This window comes from Thamnophis sirtalis, unplaced genomic scaffold (genome assembly GCF_051295495.1).
Source record: "Thamnophis sirtalis isolate CommonGarterSnake01/CBP01778 unplaced genomic scaffold, rThaSir2_p1.2 scaffold_5, whole genome shotgun sequence".
Lineage (NCBI taxonomy): Eukaryota > Metazoa > Chordata > Lepidosauria > Squamata > Natricidae > Thamnophis > Thamnophis sirtalis.
The window spans coordinates 1,685,792-1,705,389 of record NW_028261385.1 but is presented as its reverse complement, the minus strand read 5'-3'; the positions used below and the strand labels follow the sequence as shown (position 1 = coordinate 1,705,389).

At 56.5% G+C, this 19,598-nt stretch overlaps 1 protein-coding gene across 1 annotated transcript in view; it reads left to right on the top strand.

Annotated features, from left to right (window-relative positions):
• Positions 1–16,343, top strand: part of LOC148045243 (uncharacterized) — a 44,117-nt gene extending 27,774 nt beyond the window's left edge. Inside the window, exons 7-10 of the mRNA XM_087715276.1 lie at positions 2,392–2,587; positions 4,885–4,916; positions 8,119–14,380; positions 14,413–16,343. Coding sequence (XP_087571402.1) covers positions 2,392–2,587; positions 4,885–4,916; positions 8,119–14,380; positions 14,413–16,302 — 8,380 coding nt within the window. The 3' untranslated portion in view covers positions 16,303–16,343. The remainder of the gene's footprint in view (positions 1–2,391; positions 2,588–4,884; positions 4,917–8,118; positions 14,381–14,412) is intronic.
• Positions 16,344–19,598: the final 3,255 nt, after the last annotated feature.

Here is a 19,598-nt window from a genome sequence, read left to right as displayed (position 1 = left end):
TCTCGAGCGAATAGAGAAATGAACTGAAAAGGGCAACATGAAATTTTAACAGAAACGCACAAAGCATTTCACTTAGGGAAAACAAATTGCAGAGCGAGAGAGGGGAATACCAAGATTGTTGATAGGAGATGGGGGGGAAATGTATTAGGAATTCACCGCAATTCTTGGTCTTGGCCTTTGAAGGGAGAGTGAAGGAACTGGAAAGTTTGGGTGGAGAACGAGGGCCCTTTGATGACTTCAACTCCCAGAATCCCCTAGCCAGCATAGCTAAGAAGCATAGCTTACTGGGGAATTCTGGGAGTTGAAGTCCACAAGTCTTAAAAGTTGCCAAGTTTGGGGACCCCTGGGTTAGAGGGGCAGCCCTCGTCAAGGGAGATTCCCACCCTGAGCAGAGGCTGGACTAGACTGCCCTTTAGTGGCCCTCCCCAAAGTGTTGGGAGCTTCTCTGGGACGCTGACTCTCCATCCACCTGATAAAAGAAACGCTGCATGTGACAGGGGTGTGCGTGTGTGTGTGTGTGTGTGTGATATCTCAATTTGGGATCCACTCGGGCTCTTCCTTCACGACACATTTGAAGAGTTTGCATTTGGGGGAGCGGGGGAGAGAAGCAGGGCCAGTAAAAAATATTCATGCGCTAATGATATTCTTGCTGGAAGGAGCTGCCTTCATGTATAAGAAATGATTCCCTTTGTGTCAAGCTGGAGATTTCCAGGCAGCGAAATTGGACCCTCGAGGGTGGGGAGCTCATTAAAAGCGCTCCTTTCCCTGGCTGCTCCCCCCCCCCCCCCCGCAGTGTGGACAATCGGATTACTTCGCGGGACCCTTTGAAGTCGGGCCGCCTCCCGCCTGCCTTTGAATTCCGTGTGTGTATCGGGACGCCTCTCTTCCCTCGGGAGGCCACGAAGCGTGGAATTAAATCAGTCAAGGGAGGCCGAGGAAGTGCCAGGAATCCCCCTCCTCTCCTCCGCGTGTAACTCAAGGAGAACTTCTACCCAAACATTGTTTTTTAGGCTGCAAGGAGGCAGAGGGGAGGGGCTGGGGGTGGGGCCCAGCATGCAAGATGGAGGGGTGGGGGCCGAATGCTTCCCACTCCCCAAAGTCTCCCCTGGCCATTCCCTGCTTGCTAAGAGGAGGGGCTGGGGTCATTTGGGGTTTTCTCTGGCCTCCTCCTCCTCCCTCCTCCCCAGCAGTGGGGCTGCCTGAAGCGTCCCTGTTTGGCAACCCCTCCTCCCTATGGGGCTTAAGGAGCCCCTTCCAGGAGATCTCAGAACTGAACTGCTGAGGATTGCAGGCAGACATCCCCCCCCCCCCGCCTGCTTCCCTGGCCAGAGCTGCCCTGGGCTGGGGCCGGTGGGCCATCCTGACTCCGAGGGCTGAGGGGCAGCAGTGGTACAAGGGGGCTGAAGACCTCCAGAGAGGAAGGGAGCCAGGCAAAGGCCCTGCACTGCAACTGGCTTCTCTCAGGGGCCCCTCCGCCGTACCCCACTTTTCGCTCAGAAGAGAGCCATCCCCGCCTTCGCCTTCCCCAGATAACCGAGGGGTGAAACTGGCAGGAAATCCTACAGCCCAGGGAAAGTCCCCAGAGCCCCTTCCTCTTCAGTTCAGTTTCAGTTTATTGTATTTATATGCCGCCCTTTTCCCCCGAAGGGGACTCAGGGCGGCTCACAACTCGAACCGGGGAAGGGGATACAGACAGAAAATTTAAAAACAGCAAGCATAACAATATATAATTTAAAACTCACAACGGTCATACCATTCGAGACGGGGGGGGGGAACAGCTCTTTAGCCCCAGGCCTGTCGGAACAGCCAGGTTTTGAGGGCTTTGCGGAAGGCCTGGAGGGTGGTGAGGGTACGAATCTCCACGGGGAGTTCGTTCCAGAGGGTCGGAGCAGCCACAGAGAAGGCTCTCCTCCGGGTAGTCACCAGTTGACACTGGCCGGCGGATGGAATGTTTATTTCATTTGTTTATTTCATTTGTATGCCGCCCTTTTCCCACAAAGAGGAGGGGGAATTCGGAGGAGGCCTAATCTGTGGGATCTAATCGGTCTATTGGAGGTGATTGGCAGCAGGCGGTCTCTCAAGTACCCAGGTCCAATACCATGAAGGGCTTTATAAGTGACGACTAGCACCTTGAAGCGTATCCGGAGACCAATAGACAGCCAGTGCAGCTCGCGGAGGATAGGTGTTACGTGGGTGAACCGAGGTACACCCACGATCGCTCGCGCGGCTGCATTCTGGACAAGCTGAAGTCTCCGAATACTCTTCTCAGACGAGGGAGGGACTTTATGCTTCACTGGTTGTGTGTGTGTGTGTGCGTGCGTGTGTGCGTGTGTCCCTGTCTCCCCCCCCCCCCGTTGAGTTGAACCCAAGGAAGGCCCTGCGGTGACGCAGCATCTCGTGTCTCGCAGCTTCCGAAGGCCACGAGAGCGCCGTGGAGGACCGGGACAGCGACTACCGCAGCGAGACCAGCGCCAGCCTCCCGCCTGCCTACTGCACCACCTCCCAGCCCAACGCTTCGGCCCACCAGTTCCGGGGGGCTTCCCGTCTGCAGCAGCAGGGGGTCTGCGTGGAGCCCCTCCGTGGGTACGCCTCGGACGAGCGGACTGGCATGAGGTGGGTGCTCTTGGAGGCCGGGCTGCCCACCCCACCAGCTGCCCCCGGGGGCACCTCTGTCTCAGGGCAGGGATTCGCTTCCCTAATACAGGGGGTCCTCGACTTACAACACTTTGCTTAGTGACTGTTCAAGTGGCAACGGCACTGAACAAAGTGACTTACGACCATTTTTCACACTTAACGATTGTTGCAGCAATCTCCACAGTGACATAATCAAAATTCAGATACTTGGCAACTGCTTCATATTTACGACGGTCACAGTGTCCCCGAAGTCACGTGATTCCCCTTTCGTAGCCTCCTGACAAGCAAAGTCAGTGAGGAAGCCAGAGCCACTTAACAACGGTGTTACTAATTTAACAACTGCAGTGATTCACTTAACAACTGTGGCAAGGGAAGTCATAAAAATGGGGCAAAACTCACAACAAATTTAAATTTGGGGCTCAGTTGTGGTCGTAAGTGGAGGACTGCCTGTATCCTGGGTAAAGTGATCTGGCAAGAGGAGGACATTTTGTTGGGTGATGACTGGACACTAAGGACATTCTTGGAGCCAAAAGCTTTCTCTCTCCCCCCCCCACCCCCCCCCGTGCAGGCCTCCGAGTGCCCCACAAGCAGTGTCAGCAAACTCAGGTTGGGGTTTCTTTCCCTTTGTGAACTTACACAACAGACGGCTTCCCTCCTCCTCCTCCTCCTCCTCTTGCAGAAGGGGAGCCCGGTCGTGTTGTTCCGGAGCCCCATAATCCCTGGCGCTTGGGGGGCTGGGAGGGTGAGGAAGAAGAGGAGACGCCACTTCCATGCATTTTGCTAGGCCGGATCCCATTTCAGCAACATGAAAGCGTCCAGTGAGGGAGAGGGAGGAAATAATGTTCACGCTTAGCCTATATTTGCAACCAGTCGGTTTGAGGAGTGCAAATTTTGCCTTGTGTGGAATCCGCTTTGCAAAAAATGTCGGAATTCCAGAACCTTCCTTTGCAGCCTCCATGACCTGGGCGCTTCACAAGGACTCTGGGGCCACGTTTCATTCCCCTGACCACCCTCTGCGGATGGAGGACGGAGGCCGGAGGCTGCCTTTGAGTGCCTTGAATAATGGCCTCTTGGAGTCTCCGAAAAAGTGGGGTGTGGGAGGAGTCACATCTGGGTATTATCACGGCCCATGTGCACGGAGACTGAGGTAAAGCTTTGGTATGTCCCAGATGTGACTCCTCCCACGCCCCACTTCGGAGACTGTCAGTTGGTCTTACATGAACTGCTTGTCTCGAAGGTTGGCGTGGGAGCAGTCACTCCCCACCCGTAGTGCGTCCCCGCGCAGGGTGGGCCTGAGTTCGGTTAGTTACTGGTCGGTCGGGGACCAAGGAAGGGAGTTGGGGCGATTGCCCTGTCCCCTTCCTTCCAGGTTCGACTTGACTGGACCATCGGTTAATCTGGAGAGTCCGAGGAGGAGTAGAGGGAGTGGCCTACCTCAGTCTCCGGGCAGATGGGCCCTGACAATACCCAGATTTGACTGCTCCCATGCCAACCTTCGAGACATGCAGTTCCGGTAAGACCAACTGACATTTCAGTCTAGGAAGACCGGCCCTTGGCAGCCCACCTCCCAAGCTTGGCCCCCTGCCTCAAAGGGAAGCCGAGTGAACCCCAAAGCGGCTTTTTTCAAAAGGCAACTGGACTTTCTTGGGGTTCCCCCCCCCTTTGAAAATGTTCCACTTCTCATGCAATAGCAATAGCAATAGCAGTTAGACTTATATACCGCTTCATAGGGCTTTCGGCCCTCTCTAAGCGGTTTACAGAGTCAGCATATCGCCCCCAACAACAATCCGGGTCCTCATTTTACCCACCTCAGAAGGATGGAAGGCTGAGTCAACCCTGAGCCGGTGAGATTTGAACAGCCGAACTGCAGAACTGCAGTCAGCTGAAGTGGCCTGCAGTACTGCACCCTAACCACTGCGCCACCTCGGCACTTTTTAATATAGATATAGAGATATATAGATATAGATATAGCAGTTAGCAATAGCAATAGCAGTTAGACTTATATACCGCTTCATAGGGCTTTCAGCCCTCTCTAAGCGGTTTACAGAGTCAGCATATCGCCCCCAACAACAATCCGGGTCCTCATTTTACCCACCTCGGAAGGATGGAAGGCTGAGTCAACCCTGAGCCGGTGAGATTTGAACAGCCGAACTGCAGAACTGCAGTCAGCTGAAGTGGCCTGCAGTGCTGCATTTAACCACTGCGCCACCTCGGCTTCCTCAGTTCTGACCGACTGGTGGGGAACGGAAGGATTTAGATTCGTTGCAATCACCTGGTCTTTAGCACTCTGGAGGTTGGTCGTTGCCTCTTTGAGAGCCGTTGAGGCCACTTGGGGCGTCATCTGTGCCCTTGGGGGTCACCTGAGTCAGAGGGCAAAACGTGTTGAGAGAGGAAGAGGACACCAGCCGTCTCCTGCCTACAACACGGCCCTTTCAGCCCTTCCAGGAGAGTTTCATCCCCCCCCCCCCGCTTTTTGCACTCTGATCCAGGTGACACTCGGGGCACAGATAAACCCCCAGGTGGCCTCAGTGATTCTCAGGAAGAGGGCTAAGGACCAGAGGACTGCAAGGAATAGAACTCCTCCCATTCTCCACCATTAAATTCGAACGGAGGAAGCTTCTTGGATAAGAAGCAAAACGCTTTAAAGGAAAAAGAAAGGCCAGCTGCCTCTGTGGGGCAACCACAGGCATCAAAGGGAGCGAAGGTTCATTCCAAAGGGTGGAAAGGATCAGAGCATCCTCTGGGTGGGGGACCCTAACGGGGCAAGGAGAGTGCGAGAGCCATTGCCTCACCCCTCAGGGCCCCAGGCTGCAAGATGGGTCTGGTCCCCAACAGGCTTTGGGGGTCTGTGGGGCGCCCTGAGGGCCCCGCTCCAGAGCTGGCCTGCGCCACCATTAACATTCTTGCCCCGTGGTGCAGCCCCCGAGCTCTCTCAACTTCCTGTGCCGCTTTCTGTGCTTCTTCTCCCCACCTCGGCTGCCCTTCCGAAGGAGACGCGGCAGCATCGGCTCCGCTGGGAGTGGCCGGACCGACCTGGAATCCGGATCGCATTCCAGTCAAGTGACCAGCCGCCAGCTGTCCCTAGAAAGCCGGCACTCCTTAGAGTTGTCGGATAGGTGGGTGGCGCTGCCGCAACAGCAGCGGCTTCCGCGTCGTGTGTCCTGTGGCATGCCGGCTGCGCTTGGTGGGGGCGGGATGGTGGCGGGTGCTGAGCGCTCCCTGCTGCTGCATGGCCTCCTGGTTCTGTGGCAAGGCTGCCCGTGGAACAGCGCTGCCCCTGCGGGGTCCTGTCTCGGGGACAATGCGCTGGGCGATCGCTATGGGTGGGTCCCAGGGAGCCTATGACAACTCGCCACTGGACGACTCAACCGCCGGACGCGCGTTGCATTAAACTCGAAGAAATAGTGGAATGGAATCATGAGAGGATCCCCTGAAGGAGGGACAAAAATTAAAACAAGTTTTAAACTGTTTCAAATACTTAAATGGAATTGGTGAGTTGCCTTGGAGCGAGCCGGCCGTGGCGAGTTGACCATCACCTTTCTGATTCAAGTCGCCCAACATGAACGACCCCTTCAAGGAGGGGCCTTAATTCCCAAGATGGGCCCTACCTCGATTTCCCTTTTGGCTGCTCCTGATAAGCAATAGCAGTGGACTTATATACCGCTTCATAGGCCTTTCAGGCCTCTCTAAGCGGTTTACAGAGAGTCAGCATATTGCCCCCAACAATCTGGGTCCTCATTTTACCCACCTCGGAAGGATGGAAGGCTGAGTCAACCCTGAGCCGGTGAGATTTGAACCGCTAAGGAGAACACGGTGCACAAGTGGTTTATTCCTCTCAATGTAATGAATAGTGTGCTTTGCTATTAAAGTATATCAGTGCATTCTAGGTACTGATTGGTGATTGTCCGACGGCCGTTGCACCTGGACTGATTTTCTGTGGTTAGCCTGAGAGGCTTCGCTGCTCCCCCCAGCAGCTTCATCTGCCCCAGGAAGCCAGTCGGGCAGGGAGCGGTTGGCATGTGCCCTGAGCTCCTGCTATGATCTGTGGCAGCTTCTTTTTTATAGACCCTTTTAATACGCCACTGTATTTAATAAACGTTTCCAGGTAATACACCACTGCGGCTTTTCTATTAAAGTATTCTGCTAATTAAATCATTCAGTCTCCTCGAGTTATGGCTGTAATGGGGCCTGCTCACTACAGTGATAATTCTGGGGGGGGCTGAAAAGCAGGGCAGCCCCCTGACCAGCCCGATTTTGCCACCTGTTTTGCAGCAGTCATTAAGCGAGGGCTGCCTGTTGTTAAGTTCTCTGTCAGGGGGCAAAACCCCAGAATTTACGGCTCTGTCAGCACTCTTTCATTGAGTAATTAGGAAAGAAAACCACGAGACTCCATTGATAGAAATCAAGTGTACTTTTACTAATTATAAATGATTAGAAGCGTAGCAAAGCGAAGACTGATTATTTAGGCGCGAAAGCAAATGATATATAGAATAACCCATTCCCCACCCCTTGGCATCCCAGTTACAGTCCAATCATAATTCTCCCAAGTGTCAGGTGCGAGATAACTTCGAAAGGCATCACCCAGATGGAATGTCGGTGCCGTTGGCCTTGGCGGGGAACCTCCTCCGCATGCGCAGTAAGGCAGGCAGCAGAAACTCCAGAATCTTCCTCCAGCACAATTAGTAGTCCCCTCCCAAATACCATGCCCCCCCTCCCCGTTTCAATGGCAGCCGAAGCAGCAGCAAAGCAGAGGCTGACAGGCTCCATCTTGGCAAAACTGTCGTAATTATGTTCTTGTGTGTGCGTGAGGCTGCAAATGTCTGTGAATGGGGCCTGGTTGCCCCGGGGCCAAAGTGGGGTGGGGAGACCACAATCGGAACTCCGAATCCAGTTCGTCAGCAGCCCCCAGGTAGGCCTGTCGGAACTTCCATCGCTAAGTAGCTGGTCCTAAATCAGGGATGTCCCATATGTGCATCACATCCATTGCTCAGTTGCTCCACTGACTCCTGAGGGCAGCCTGGCCGGGGGTGGAATTGCCCCTAGCAACAGAGCCCCCCCTCAAGGGAAGGCACTCGAGGGAGGTGGGGGCTGTTTCATCCTGCCAGCCCCAGATGAAAAGGGTTCAGGAATCCTCCAGGAGAATCAGCCTGCGTGGTCTGGAGACCCCCAGTTTATGGGGGCTTCCCATCATTTCCCCAAAGGACACCAGGGATCCAGCTCTCAAATCTTCTCTGCTTTCCTTACTTCTTGTGCAGTACTGAGAAACAGTCATAATAAAATGGGTGCTTTCTAAACATTAAACAAGGTTGGAATTGTAAGTCCATCTTTTCGTTATTTCATACTTGTTCATTTTTATTCATAAAGTTCACGTGTTCTTTGTGAAATTCATTTATAAAAGTTATGTTAAAAGTTCTTTTTCCATCTTTCTTGCCTTTCCTCCCCCTCCCCTCTTTTTTTTCTCCCCCCCCCCTTTTCCATTACCAGTCAAGGCTCTTTAATTAGCAGTGGGAAAGTCAGGATTATTCCTTTTGACCACGATCTTGACCGAGAAGAGGACTATGATGAACTAGGCAAGCAGCTAATAGAAGATTTTTTAGAAAAAAGGGCTAGGAATTGGCAGGAGGGCAAGAGGCCTCGATTCTCCAAACAGGGCAACGGGGCCCACCTGAAGAATTCCAGGTCCCCTCATAAAGTTTCTGTGGAATTTGCTCGCCCCGAGGCCCCGTCGTATCCAGTGGAATACGATACGATAGACAGGAGAAGGAAAAAGAAACGGAGAGACATTGCAGAGTGTGACTGGAGAAGGGCTCAAATCAACGGGCAGCCGAGAATTCCCCACGAAACCCTTATTTCTGGAAGCACCAGGAGAATAAGAACCGGACGTTGCAATGACGCTGATCTGTATGGCCACCGGGAAATTGGGGCTCAGCAGCCCGGATGTACGGATTTGCTTCCCTACAGGAACACCCTCCTGGTCCAACGCGGCTGGTTCTCTGACAGCCCAGAGAGAAACTGCGACCCTCAGCCAGGCCGTTTTGGGAGTGAAGGTCGGCTGCAACCAGAAGAGGCAGCCAGTGGATTCCCGCCATCCGGAGCGCTGGAGGTTCTGGGGAGCAGCAGCTGGCCTGAAGATCTCGAAGGTTCTCCCGGTTCCGATGAGGAAGGGAAGGGGGAAATGGCCCACGGCTGGTATGAGCCCACGCGTGGCGCACTCAAGGAACACGTGGCCTTCTCGCCTGGCCAAACGCCGTCGGAGGGAGACCTCAGTGCGGTGGATGAGCTGCAGTGCTTGGTGGAGACGGTGTCCGAATACCTGGCCGAAAAGGAGGAAGAGATCAGCAGCTGGGAAGCCCTTCCGAAGCAGGAAAGCAGGAATCACGGCCTCCCCGTCCAGGTGACGGAGGAGACGGCCAAGGCAGAGCAGGCCAAGGCAGCCCCGGCTGCTGTGGAGGAGGAGAAGAGCGAGAGCCGAGGAGAGGCGTTATCGGACATTCTGGGGGTGAAAGACACGGCCCAGTCCTTCTTCAGCTTTCTCACAGACAAAGTGAGCTCCAGAAAGACGCTCCTCACGTCCTCCGTGGAGAAGTTTGTGTCTTCGGCGCCTGAGTTGGCCGATGTCCCCGCAAGGGACTCGTCCAGCCAGGCGCCTCCGGGTGTGGAAGCAGAAAGCAGGCCTGATCTCGGCTTGCCTGAAGAAGGGCCGGCTTCCCTCCCTGAGCAGAGTCAGGCGAAAGCGGCGGGTGCTGCCAGTGTGAGTCTCCCAGAAGCCTCTGGCAGGGATGACAAGGCCTGTCCGCCCCCCTCAGCCACCGACCGTCCTGCAGATGACGCCGAGGGCCAGTCTGCCTTTCAGAAGACCAGCGCGGCTGTGAGTTCCCTCCTGGGTATGTTCGGTTCTTTAAAAACCTTGGCAGAGAAGAAGGAGCCAAAGAAAGAGGGGACGGCCGTAGTAGCTGGAACCTCCCCTGCAAGTGGAGCTGAGGCCAGAGAGAAGCCGGGAGAAGCCGGCACAAAACCCAGCAGCTCCTCCCTGGAAACAAGGAAGTGGGGACCAGCAGCTGACCTCTCCAGGGCTCCAGCACCTTCCGCCTCCAGTTCCTCTGCTGGTGTTACCCTGAGAGCGGGTTTGGATGGGGTGGCTGTTCCCGGGAGGCCAGCGGAGTCTCCCGAAGTCCCCTGCCCCTCAGTGCAGCCGGACAAGACAGACCGGGAGATCCCTCTGGAGCCTTTAGCAACTCAGCCTCCTGAAGACAAGGCACAGGAAGGGCCGAAGGAGGGCGTCGCCCCGCCTTCAGAACCAAGAGAATCTCCCATCAGTTTTTTTAGTCCTCTTAAAAAATGCCTCAGCCTCTTGCCCCTCTCGGCTGCCGCTGACCCTCTGGCCCAAGAGATGTCCTTGGGAGGCGTGGGGAAACAGTGCAAGTCCGAAGACGACGTCAGAAAGGCCGGCTCCTTCCCGTTCCCTGAGAAGCTGCAGGTTTCCTTCATGAGCAGCTTCAGCTTATCGGACAAACTGCCGGAGAATAAGGAAAAAACGGGATTCTTCTCTTCCTTCTTGAAAATTGCTTCCGGTGAAAACCCCGAGGCTCCCAAAGAGGGACGTTCGGGGAGCAGTTCAGAGGGTCTCCAGACTTCCTCCTCCAACCCTCCACCAGAGAATAAAGAGGAGCTGAAGGAGAAACCGGAAACAACTGGCCCTTTGGGAGCAGAAAGTGGCCCTCGGGAGAAAGTGGCTGCAGGCACCTCAGAGAGTACGGAGAGTGGCAGGTGTGGCCCCAGTGACCCAAGCAACAGCGATCTAAATGGTGTCACAGGCGGAGAAGAAGCAGCAGCAGCCACAGCCACCTCCCAAAGGGGACCCGGCCTGGATCCGGCGGGAGAAAACTCAGAGGCGGTTAGTGGAGTCGGAAGGATGAAGATTCTGGCTGATGCCCAGGAGGGTTTCTTTACCGGACTTTTCCGCTCTCCTCTGGCTGGCACTTTATCCTCCAAGGAAGGGCAAGATGCCCAAGACAGCACAGCCGGCCAGAAGAACCGCTCACCTGGCTTGCTTTCTGGATTACTCCGATTCGGTTCAGGTGAAAGCCCGCCTCCGGGTAAGGTGGAAAAGCCAAATCTGAGCTTTTTGGGTGGTCTAGGGCAGATCTTTGAAAAGAACGTGGAGGAGACTCATTCCAAAGAGGGGGATTCTCAAGCGGCACCCCAAACCCAAGAAGGCACCAAGGACCCAGAGGGCGCGGGCAGCTTCCTAAGGAACTTCTTACACCAGGCGAAAGAGAAGGTGGAGGAGAGAGTGGCCCAGGCTCCCAAGATGGAGGCCGGGTTGCCTAGCAGAGGCAAGGAATCCGTTGGCATCCAGGTGGGACCCGTCTCCCTGAAGACCTCCCAGAAGAAGACAGACTTGTCAACAAAGCCGGCCCTTTCTAGAAAAAACACAGAACCTCGTATTCATCCAGGGGTCCTCCGTGAAAACGTAGATGGACTTCTCAGATGTTCGTCACGGAACGCCAATCTGCTCAACTGGCCGGGAGAACCTCCTGCCTCTGAGGAAATCAGGAGAGACTCCCCCTTGGATAGTGGCTACGACCCCAGGGGCTGTCCAGCAAAGACCGTTCAGACGTCCGTGCCTCTCTATTACGTCTCAAACCAGAAGCCCGTCTCCTGGGATGAGGTCCTGACCTTGTCGGAATCCAGCAACACAGTCATGAATTTGTGTAAAAGGGACGGGAATGCCGATCCAACGGATTGGAGATCAAGTGAGAATTTTGATCCAGCAGTGACCGATTTTAATGCTGTGTCATTTAGATCATCTGACTTTTGTCTGGGGGGAAATGAAATGTGGGCATCTCCTTATTTGAACGGAGGTCTTTCTCCACACTGGTTCAACTGCATTTTGGAAGACGGGCCGGTAGATTTAAGTTATTCCTCTGCTTATGGCGCTAATGTGTGGACCCTAATTGATCAGGAGTTCCTGGATGTGGAGGACCCTTGGCTGGGCGCCTGCCAGGGGTCCCTGGATTGGCTGATGCCTCTGCTGGAGGGAGTGTGGTGGCCGTCAGAAGACGGTGATTATGGCTACTACATATACACCGACGGCCAGTACGTTTATTCTCTACTCACTGATTCTACCGGGCAGTATATTTACATCTGCACTTCCGACATTTACCCTCATCCGGGCAGCTGGGATGACTGTGACCTCGAGGGCTCTTTGCAAAGGGTTGTGTCGGATGGGGACCTGGTCTCCATTTGTGGCTTCAAAGTGCCTCTCGAAGATGAGTTATTCTGGTCCGCCGAAGAGGAAGAGTGGGATGATTATTTTGTAAACAAGCCTCTTGACTTGTCTGTAGCTTTTCAAAGAAGTGACAAATTTATGAACGTAGAGACCTTTTCCCAAATGTTTGAGGAATCTGCTTACCACCAGAAAGAGACGCCTTTAGACTTCTCGGGGTACAGGCTTCTGAAGCCCAGTAAGGTGGGTTTCAGGCCCGAGGAGAAGAGGGAAGGGTCTGTAGAAGACGTGCCCTTTGACCTCCGGGCACATTTCAGGACGGCCTCTGGCAGGGGGCTGGAGGAGGAATTGCTGGGTGTGGCCCCTAGGACGAGCGTTTCTGAAAGCCGGCAAACCAAACCTTCTGGCTTCCAAATCTTCAAAGCTGCCGCCAAGTCTGACCTCCCACCAGTGTGTCTGGCTGAAGCACCTGCGGCCGAAGAAGATAAGAGGCTCACAAGCAACAAGGTCTCCTCTTGGCTGTCTGCCTTGGGTGGGCTGATGGGCCAGGGCTCAGGGAAGGAGGCTGAGGTGCTGGAGGAGGCGGCAGAGAAGGACCAGGGCCCACAGCCAAAGTTTCCGGCGAAGGAAGCCACGTCTGGGACACCACCCAGGAAGAAGGGGGCAGGACCTCCACCGGAACCCCTGTCTGTCTCCCCTGCACGAGAAGAGGCTGCGGCCGCCCTGTCTCCCACCCAGACCAGGGCTCCCCTACGCAGATCCGCCTCCCAGTCCAGCCAGGGTCTCACTTCCGACACATTCGGCCAGCCGGACAACTATGCTAAGGCAGCTGCAGGGTCCCTGGGAGAGCCTGAAAACACCTGGCCAGTCCTGAGCCAAATAGCTGCCAAGGCCAAGGAGACTCTGTCCAAGGGTGACCTCAAAACAGGCAGCCCTCGAGAAGAGCCACCGGCCCCTGCAGAAGCGGGATTCCTCGGCTTCTTCAGAATGCAGGGAAGCAAGCCTCCGTCGCAGCCTTCGCCAGCCCCCCAACCCCATCCGGTGGCCAACGAAGCCCAGAGACAGGCAGAGCCCCCGGGGGCTCCCTCCTCCTTCTTTGGCTCGATCAAAGGCTTTTTCAGCATGGAGCCAGCCCCCTCCCTGCCTGACACCCCCGTCCCACCCCTCAGCAATGGGCAGATACCCCAGGAACTTGTTCAGGAGCCCCCTAAGAGCCCTGCTGCTGAGGTCGGAGTCTCTCCAGAGGCCCCTGGGGCAGATATGGCCAAGAAGGACCTCTTCCCTAAGGAAGAGCCCCAGGAAAAGGCCGGAGAGGAAACGGCTGGTGCCAAGGAAGCTCCTCCTGCAAAGGCTGAGCAGGGAGCTAACTCACACGCAAGTCCTGGGTTGGGGCGGCGCAGCCCAGCCCCGGAAGAGGGAGGCCTGCTCAGGAGCCTCTCTGGGTTGCTGGGGGACTCAGCAGCAAAGACATCCAGTTCCCTGAGCAGCAGCTGGTCCTCCTTGATGGACATAGGGCAGCAGGGAGTCTCGTCTGGTAAGGTCCAGCCAGAGAAGGCCAGGCAGCCACCCGAGGAACCTGGCTTCAGACTCCCCTTTGGCTTGTCCCAGGCCGCCCCTCCCAAGTCTCAGGAGACAAGTGGCCGCTGGGACATCTACTCTCTTTTCCCTGCCTCCAAGAAAACCCCGCCCCCTGCCCCAGCCCCAGCCCCTGTGCCCGCTCAGACTGCCAGAGGTCCAGAGGCAGAAGGCTTGTTCAAGATGCCCTTCACTGCCAAGAAAGGGCTTCCAGAGAGCTCCAGCTTCAGCTTCTTCAGTTGGGCCTCCTTCCGCCCTGAAGAACCACCGTCTGCTCCTGACAAAGGTCACCTCGCCAAGCCACCTCCATCGCAAGGGAAGGAGGGACCCCTCCTGAGGCCATCGGTGTCTGCAGACGCTGGTGTTGGGATGGCCAGGAAGCCAGTTGTGGAGGAGGAGAAGGGCTCCGTCTCCAGGTTTAGAGATGCTGTGCTGGGCAAGCAGGAAGCTTACAGCTTGCAGAATGGGGCGAGGGAAGCCAGTGTCCCAGTGGCCAAGGAGGCCGGAGAAGGTGCCTCGGCAGAGCAGCTTACGGCCAGCCCGTGCCTCAGTGAGGCCAAGGAAGAAGACCAGCTGGTACAGCCTGACCCTGCCTGCGAAGGTCCTGAAATCCTGGAAGATGGGACTTCGCCCCCTCCAGAAATCCCAGGCGTTTCAGAGCAGCTGCCCCAGAGCCCCACTGAGCGGGATGAGAAGACGAGGGTCTGTTTGTCTCAGGAGGAAGCTGCGTCTCTTCCAGACGGGAATGAAGTTTTGAAAACACCGAACCCCCCGTTTCCCCTCTTGATCAGACCTCTGTGGCTCAGAGGAGATCTGCTCTCCAGGACTTGGGCCAGGAGGGGGTGCCGGAGCCCCTGCCAGGACTCGACCTTCCTCCCCGTGCTGGAACCCCGCAGACCCAGGGCCAGGAGCCTCTCCCCAAGGCCCCACTGGGGGAGTTGGGTAGTCTGAAGATGCCTGGAGAAGCTACAAGCAACAAGTCTGTTCTAGATTCCTCCATGGAGAAGGTTTCAAGCTTCTTCACCAAGATCAAGCCCACTAAAACTTTCTCTGACTTTCTGGGCAGCCCACTCCATGCTCCAGACGCCTCCGGTGTGCCGAAGAAGAGCACTTCTTTCTTTGGCAGCGCCTTTCAGGCAGGTGGGCCTCCCACCACATTCACTGGCGGCCTCTTTGGCTTCTCCAAAGGAGCAGCGGAACAGCCTTCTCCAACACCCTCCAAAGCTTCCCACGTGGACTCGGGCGTGAAAGACGCTACGGGCTCAGTTCCAGGGAAAGGGCCTCCTGCCAGCCAAGAAAGCAAGGCAGGTGGAGAGGAGGGCTCAGGAGCAGGGAAAGAGCAAGACCAGAGCCCGGGAGGGGAGCTGCTGCAGACGGAGGCCACAAGCGCCTTGAAGGAAGAGGCTCCGTTGAACCGCCAAGTGGACCTGCAAACGGAAGCCAACCAAAAGCCGGACATTGGCCAAGAGCCTGAGCCAAACGCTCGGGATACCTGGACGTCAGAGAAGAGCCAACGCCCTGAAGGGGGGCAGGTGGACTTCCTATATTCGGATGAAAGGAGGGATGCCGATACGTGCGGCCAAGATCTCAACCAGACGGTTGTGGCAGAATCCGCTGCGGTGCCGGAGGAGTCCCAAGCAGGGAGCTTGGAAGAGTTGGCCAGCACTGCTGCGCAAAAAACAACGGATCTGGAATCCCAGACCGGCACTCATATTGGCCAGGAAGGTTGGGAAAACACGCCTGAGCTTGAAGCCAAGACAGAGGATGACAGGAGCCAGTCGGGCGTGGACACCGTTGCTACGTCTGAACACACAGCCATAAAGACACAAGCTGATCTCTGTCCACAAGACGGAGGTGAGAGCCTAGGAGTGGAAGCCGGAACGGTTCTGAGCGAGATCCCTGATTTGCAGCGTGAAGATGTGGACAGCGTCCGTGACCTGAAACAAGTCCCTGTTGAGGAGAAGGAGGTTTCGGCCATTAGTGAGAAGGCTCCGGAGGTCGAGGCCTTGGGGAGCTCCTCGGGTAAGGGGCCTGCCGGTCCCCTTGCTCCAGAGCCCAACAGCTCCTCCTCCTCGTCTGTCTTCGAGATGTTAAGCAAGCCCCCTTGGCCCAAGTTCAGCTTTGGCTCTTCAACCGGCAGCACCAAACCGATGGGCTCGTTCTTCTCGCCTGCCGCGGGCAAGAGCGGTGCGGAGCCAGGTCTTGGGTCCGGCCTGAGCAGCGTTTCTTCCGTTCTGTTTGGGGGAGGAAGCGATGAGAAGGCGGAGAAAACGGGAAGCCTGCAGGAGACGGTTTTTGGGAGGAAGCTGGACTTCTCCCTGCCTTGGCAGAAGGGCCCGAAGGAAAAGGAGGCGAAGAAGGAACCGGAGGTGCTGCTCAAACCTTCCTCCAAGCGGGAAGCCCCCCCAGATGGTCCCTCCGGCCTGGAGCCCAGCGCCACGCAGCCCTCGGGCGGCCCTGAGCAGGCAGCGATGGGTGCGGGCCAGTTGGGGGATGCAGTTCCCGAGACCGGCCTTCCCTCCGTGGAGATGGACAGCTCGGTCCAGAGGTTCTTAGGGGCCAGAACTGCTCCTGCTGAGGTTGACCCTGGCCAAGGCCTGGAGGTTGAGGGTCCAGAGCAGGAAGAGGGCCTGGGGGCTGTTCCCAGGGACCCTCCTGCCCCAGCCCGGAAGGAAGAAGAAGAAGCAGGAGACACGGCCTCCATTCCTGGCCGAGCAGAGCAGAAGGATGGCGTCGCTTGCCCAGAGGAGGGGCCCCATGTTGTTGGGCTACGGCTGGTGGAAGAGAGCAGCCCACGACCCCCCCTCGAGCACAGGCCAGTAGCAAATGCAGCCCATAAATGGAGGCGGCCGGTCCATTTATGAGGCAAGAGCCATGGTCAGCGGCTTCTGGCCCATCCCTTGCAGCTACCCAGTCCCTGGCGGGGGTTGGGGGGAGCCCCAGTTCCTCCCTCCCTTCCTCCTTTCCTTCGCTTTGGGTTCCCCCTTTGTGCGTCATGTCTTTTGTGTGTCGGTGAGTAGCTTTGAATGTGGGTTTTGTGAGCCTCCGCAGACCTGGGAGTGGGGGGGGGGTGGGGGTTCTGAGAACAGCCCAGGGCTCCCACTCGCCAGGAGAGGCCGTGGGAGGCAGCTCTTCTGCAAAGGGCTGAATGGGGGGGGGGATGCAAAATACTCACAGGCGGATTGGGAGGTGCAAAGGCTGTTCTTGGGATTCCCCCCGCCCATCCCCAGCTGCCATCCACGCCACCTTTCCTCATGGCTTCCCAGTTGTGCCCAGATGGGAGAGGCCAACATGACTGAGCAGTGGCTGGGGGAGGCCTTGTTATGGAGGGAGCGAGGGGGCCGGGCATCCCGGGGGTCTCTGCTCTTCCCAGAAGTGCGGGGTCAGAGCTGATCGCTTCTGGGCCCAGGCACAGCTGCCAGCGCCTGCTTTCTGCCCACAAGCAGCTCTCAGCCTCCCGTAGCTGTGTGGATGAATCCCGAGGGTCTCCCAAGGTCAGTCCTGCAGTGCTCGAATCCTGTGCAGCCCCCTCCTCTGCTCTCTCCCCCTTCCCCGCTTCCCTCGCCTTGCTAGCTCTATCTGTGTCTTTTCCAGACTGCCAGGCTGGAAAAAAAAATGGAGATTAGTAGATCGTCTTGACTAGCCAACTCCCAAGACCATGGTGCACAGCTCCCCCCCCCCTTGTCCATTTTATTACCCTGGTACTGGCGATCTTCCAGTTGGTGGGGAAGGAAGCCCCGGGAATCCTCTCAGGAACTCCTGGCCTGAGCTGGTCTTCTGGAGGGGGGGGGAGATTTGGGGGGAGAGGTAGTCTCCTGCTGAGTCGGCCATTTCTGGGGCTCCGGGCAGAGGGAGCCTCTTGGAGGGAGAAGCTCAGAGCCTCCAAGGCATTTAGGTGGGTTTGGAAGAGGGATCTTCCCCTCCAGCAAGTCCCTGACCTTCCTCCACCCCTGCTTCTCCACTCCTTGGCTGCCCCCCCCCCTTTGAGCTCCCCCCCCCATTATGCAGACTCACCTGCTCTTTCTCTCCCCCCCCCCAACAGTCCTGCCAGCAGCAGCAAGTTCGGCTCCTCCGGCAACATCAGTCCAGGCAGCTCCCAGCTGAGCGAGCCAGAGCAGGCGGGCTCGGAGCAGGAGGAGGAACTCCCAGAACCTGAGTCTGTGGTTCTGACCCTGCCGGACATCCAGGAGCCCCCGAGCGAGCCGGCCGAGTCCCAGGAAGCACGCCAGGAAGGAGGCGAAGAGGGGGCCGAGGAAGGTGGGCGCTCTCGGCTCCCGGGAGAGGAAGAGGGCACCCCCAAGGCTGCTCCGGAACCCCCAGGGAGGTAAGGAGCGCTGTGTCCTCCGTGCGGTGGGTCCGGGAATAGCCTGCCTCCAGCGGAAGGGGCCTGCTATGGGCCTCGCGGGCCAAGGGATTTTGGCTGGAGTGGGTGTCCAAGGGAAGGGCCTTCTCTGCTGTGGTCCCAGCCCAGGGGATATCTGCGCACCTGGGTTGGCTGGCTGGCTTGGAGCCTTCGGGGGGGACGGGTCCGTGTTGCTCACCGCTGGAACCGGTTGACAGGTGGATCTCATCCCCGTTTCCCCCCTCCCCCATCGCCTTGATTCCGGTTTTAAATAGCATAGTACTATTAATTTTAGTCATTTCTATCTTTATCTCCTTACTCTTTGTAAGCCCCCCCCCCAAGAGCCGCCTTCTGTTGAAAGAGGCCACTTACGAATGAGTCCTTTGGGCTGAGGAGCCCGTCCTCCGAGACTTCCCGGGGTCCCATCGCCTGGCTAGGGAGGTCTCCTGTCCCTCTGCAGCTGGAACAGAGCAGAGTCCTAGACCAGTGTTTCTCAACCTTGGAGACTTTAAGTCCTGTGGACTTCAACTCCCAGAATCCCCCAGCCAGCAGAGCTGGCTGGGGAATTCTGGGAGTTGAAGTCCACAGGACTTAAAGTCACTAAGGTTGAGAAACACTGTCCTAGACGACCTCGGACAGGTGACCCTCCAGTCTCCCTCAGGACTTCCAGCAATGGAGAACTTGCCCACCTCGCATGGCCGGGCTCTTGGGGCGGGGGGGGGGGGGCTGCCCATGTGGGATAAGCCAGAAGAATCCTGCCCTCCTGTGCCTGAGGACCCTTCAGATATCTCTGGTTCCCTCTGGAGGAAGTGACCTTCCTCCTCTCCATTTGGGCCCAGTGCGCAAGGGCCCCCCCCCTTTTGATTTGGCTCCCTTAAATTATTAGCTACCCATCTCGTCTCCTGGGTAGTTGACAACATAAACATCTTAAAAGCCATTGAAAATCATCCATTGTAAATTAACACCCGCAGATAAAACCATTAAGACCAGATGGGGAGAGGAGGGGACTGGATGGGGGTGGGAGTGGGGTTAGGTTTTAATTAGTCAGCCACCTCCCGTATGAAACGCCCCCCCATAGGAACCCCCAGCCATCTGGGGCCTTCAGGCTCTTAGGAAAGGTCTGGAGGGCGGGGGCCCTCCTCTCCTCGGGAGCCAGATGTCCCGGAGAGCAGGAGCCATGGCGGAGGAAATGGCTGTAAAATACATCACATTAAGATTCTGGTGGAAGGCGCCTGGCTCTTTCGCTCGGGAGGTGAAGCCCGAGGGGTCCTTTTGGGGGGAGGGGCTCCTCCCTTGGGGTTTACCCGGTGGGGAGCCTTTTGCCCTCAGCCCACCCAGGCCGAACGTTTGGGGTCTCTCCTGCCCAGTGGAGCCCCCAGCTGCTCGCGGGGCCCTTCAAGTCAAAACCCCACCCCTGAGCGGCGCCTGGAACCAGTGGCACCTTTGCCCCATTGATCCATCAGTATATTTCTATACACAGTTTGTGCTGTGCCAGCCGTGTGAACATGCAGCCGTGGAAGTGCGAATCTCTCCCACTTCCTCCCCAGTTAAAAGAAAAGACTCGATTCTTCATTCTTTTTTTAATATATATATATATATATTAAAATGTTTTTATTTTTCATTTTCATACAGTCACATATATACTGTGCATAGCCGGGGCCATACAATATTAAACAATAATCACAGCAATTCCTCTTGTCAACAATACCCCCCAAAATCGAAACCCAATATACCTCTTCCACTCTCCATACACCTCTTTCTTCCGCCTCCCTCCAACTTTCTGATTCTTCATTCTTTTTGTGTTCTCCGTTTCTTGCC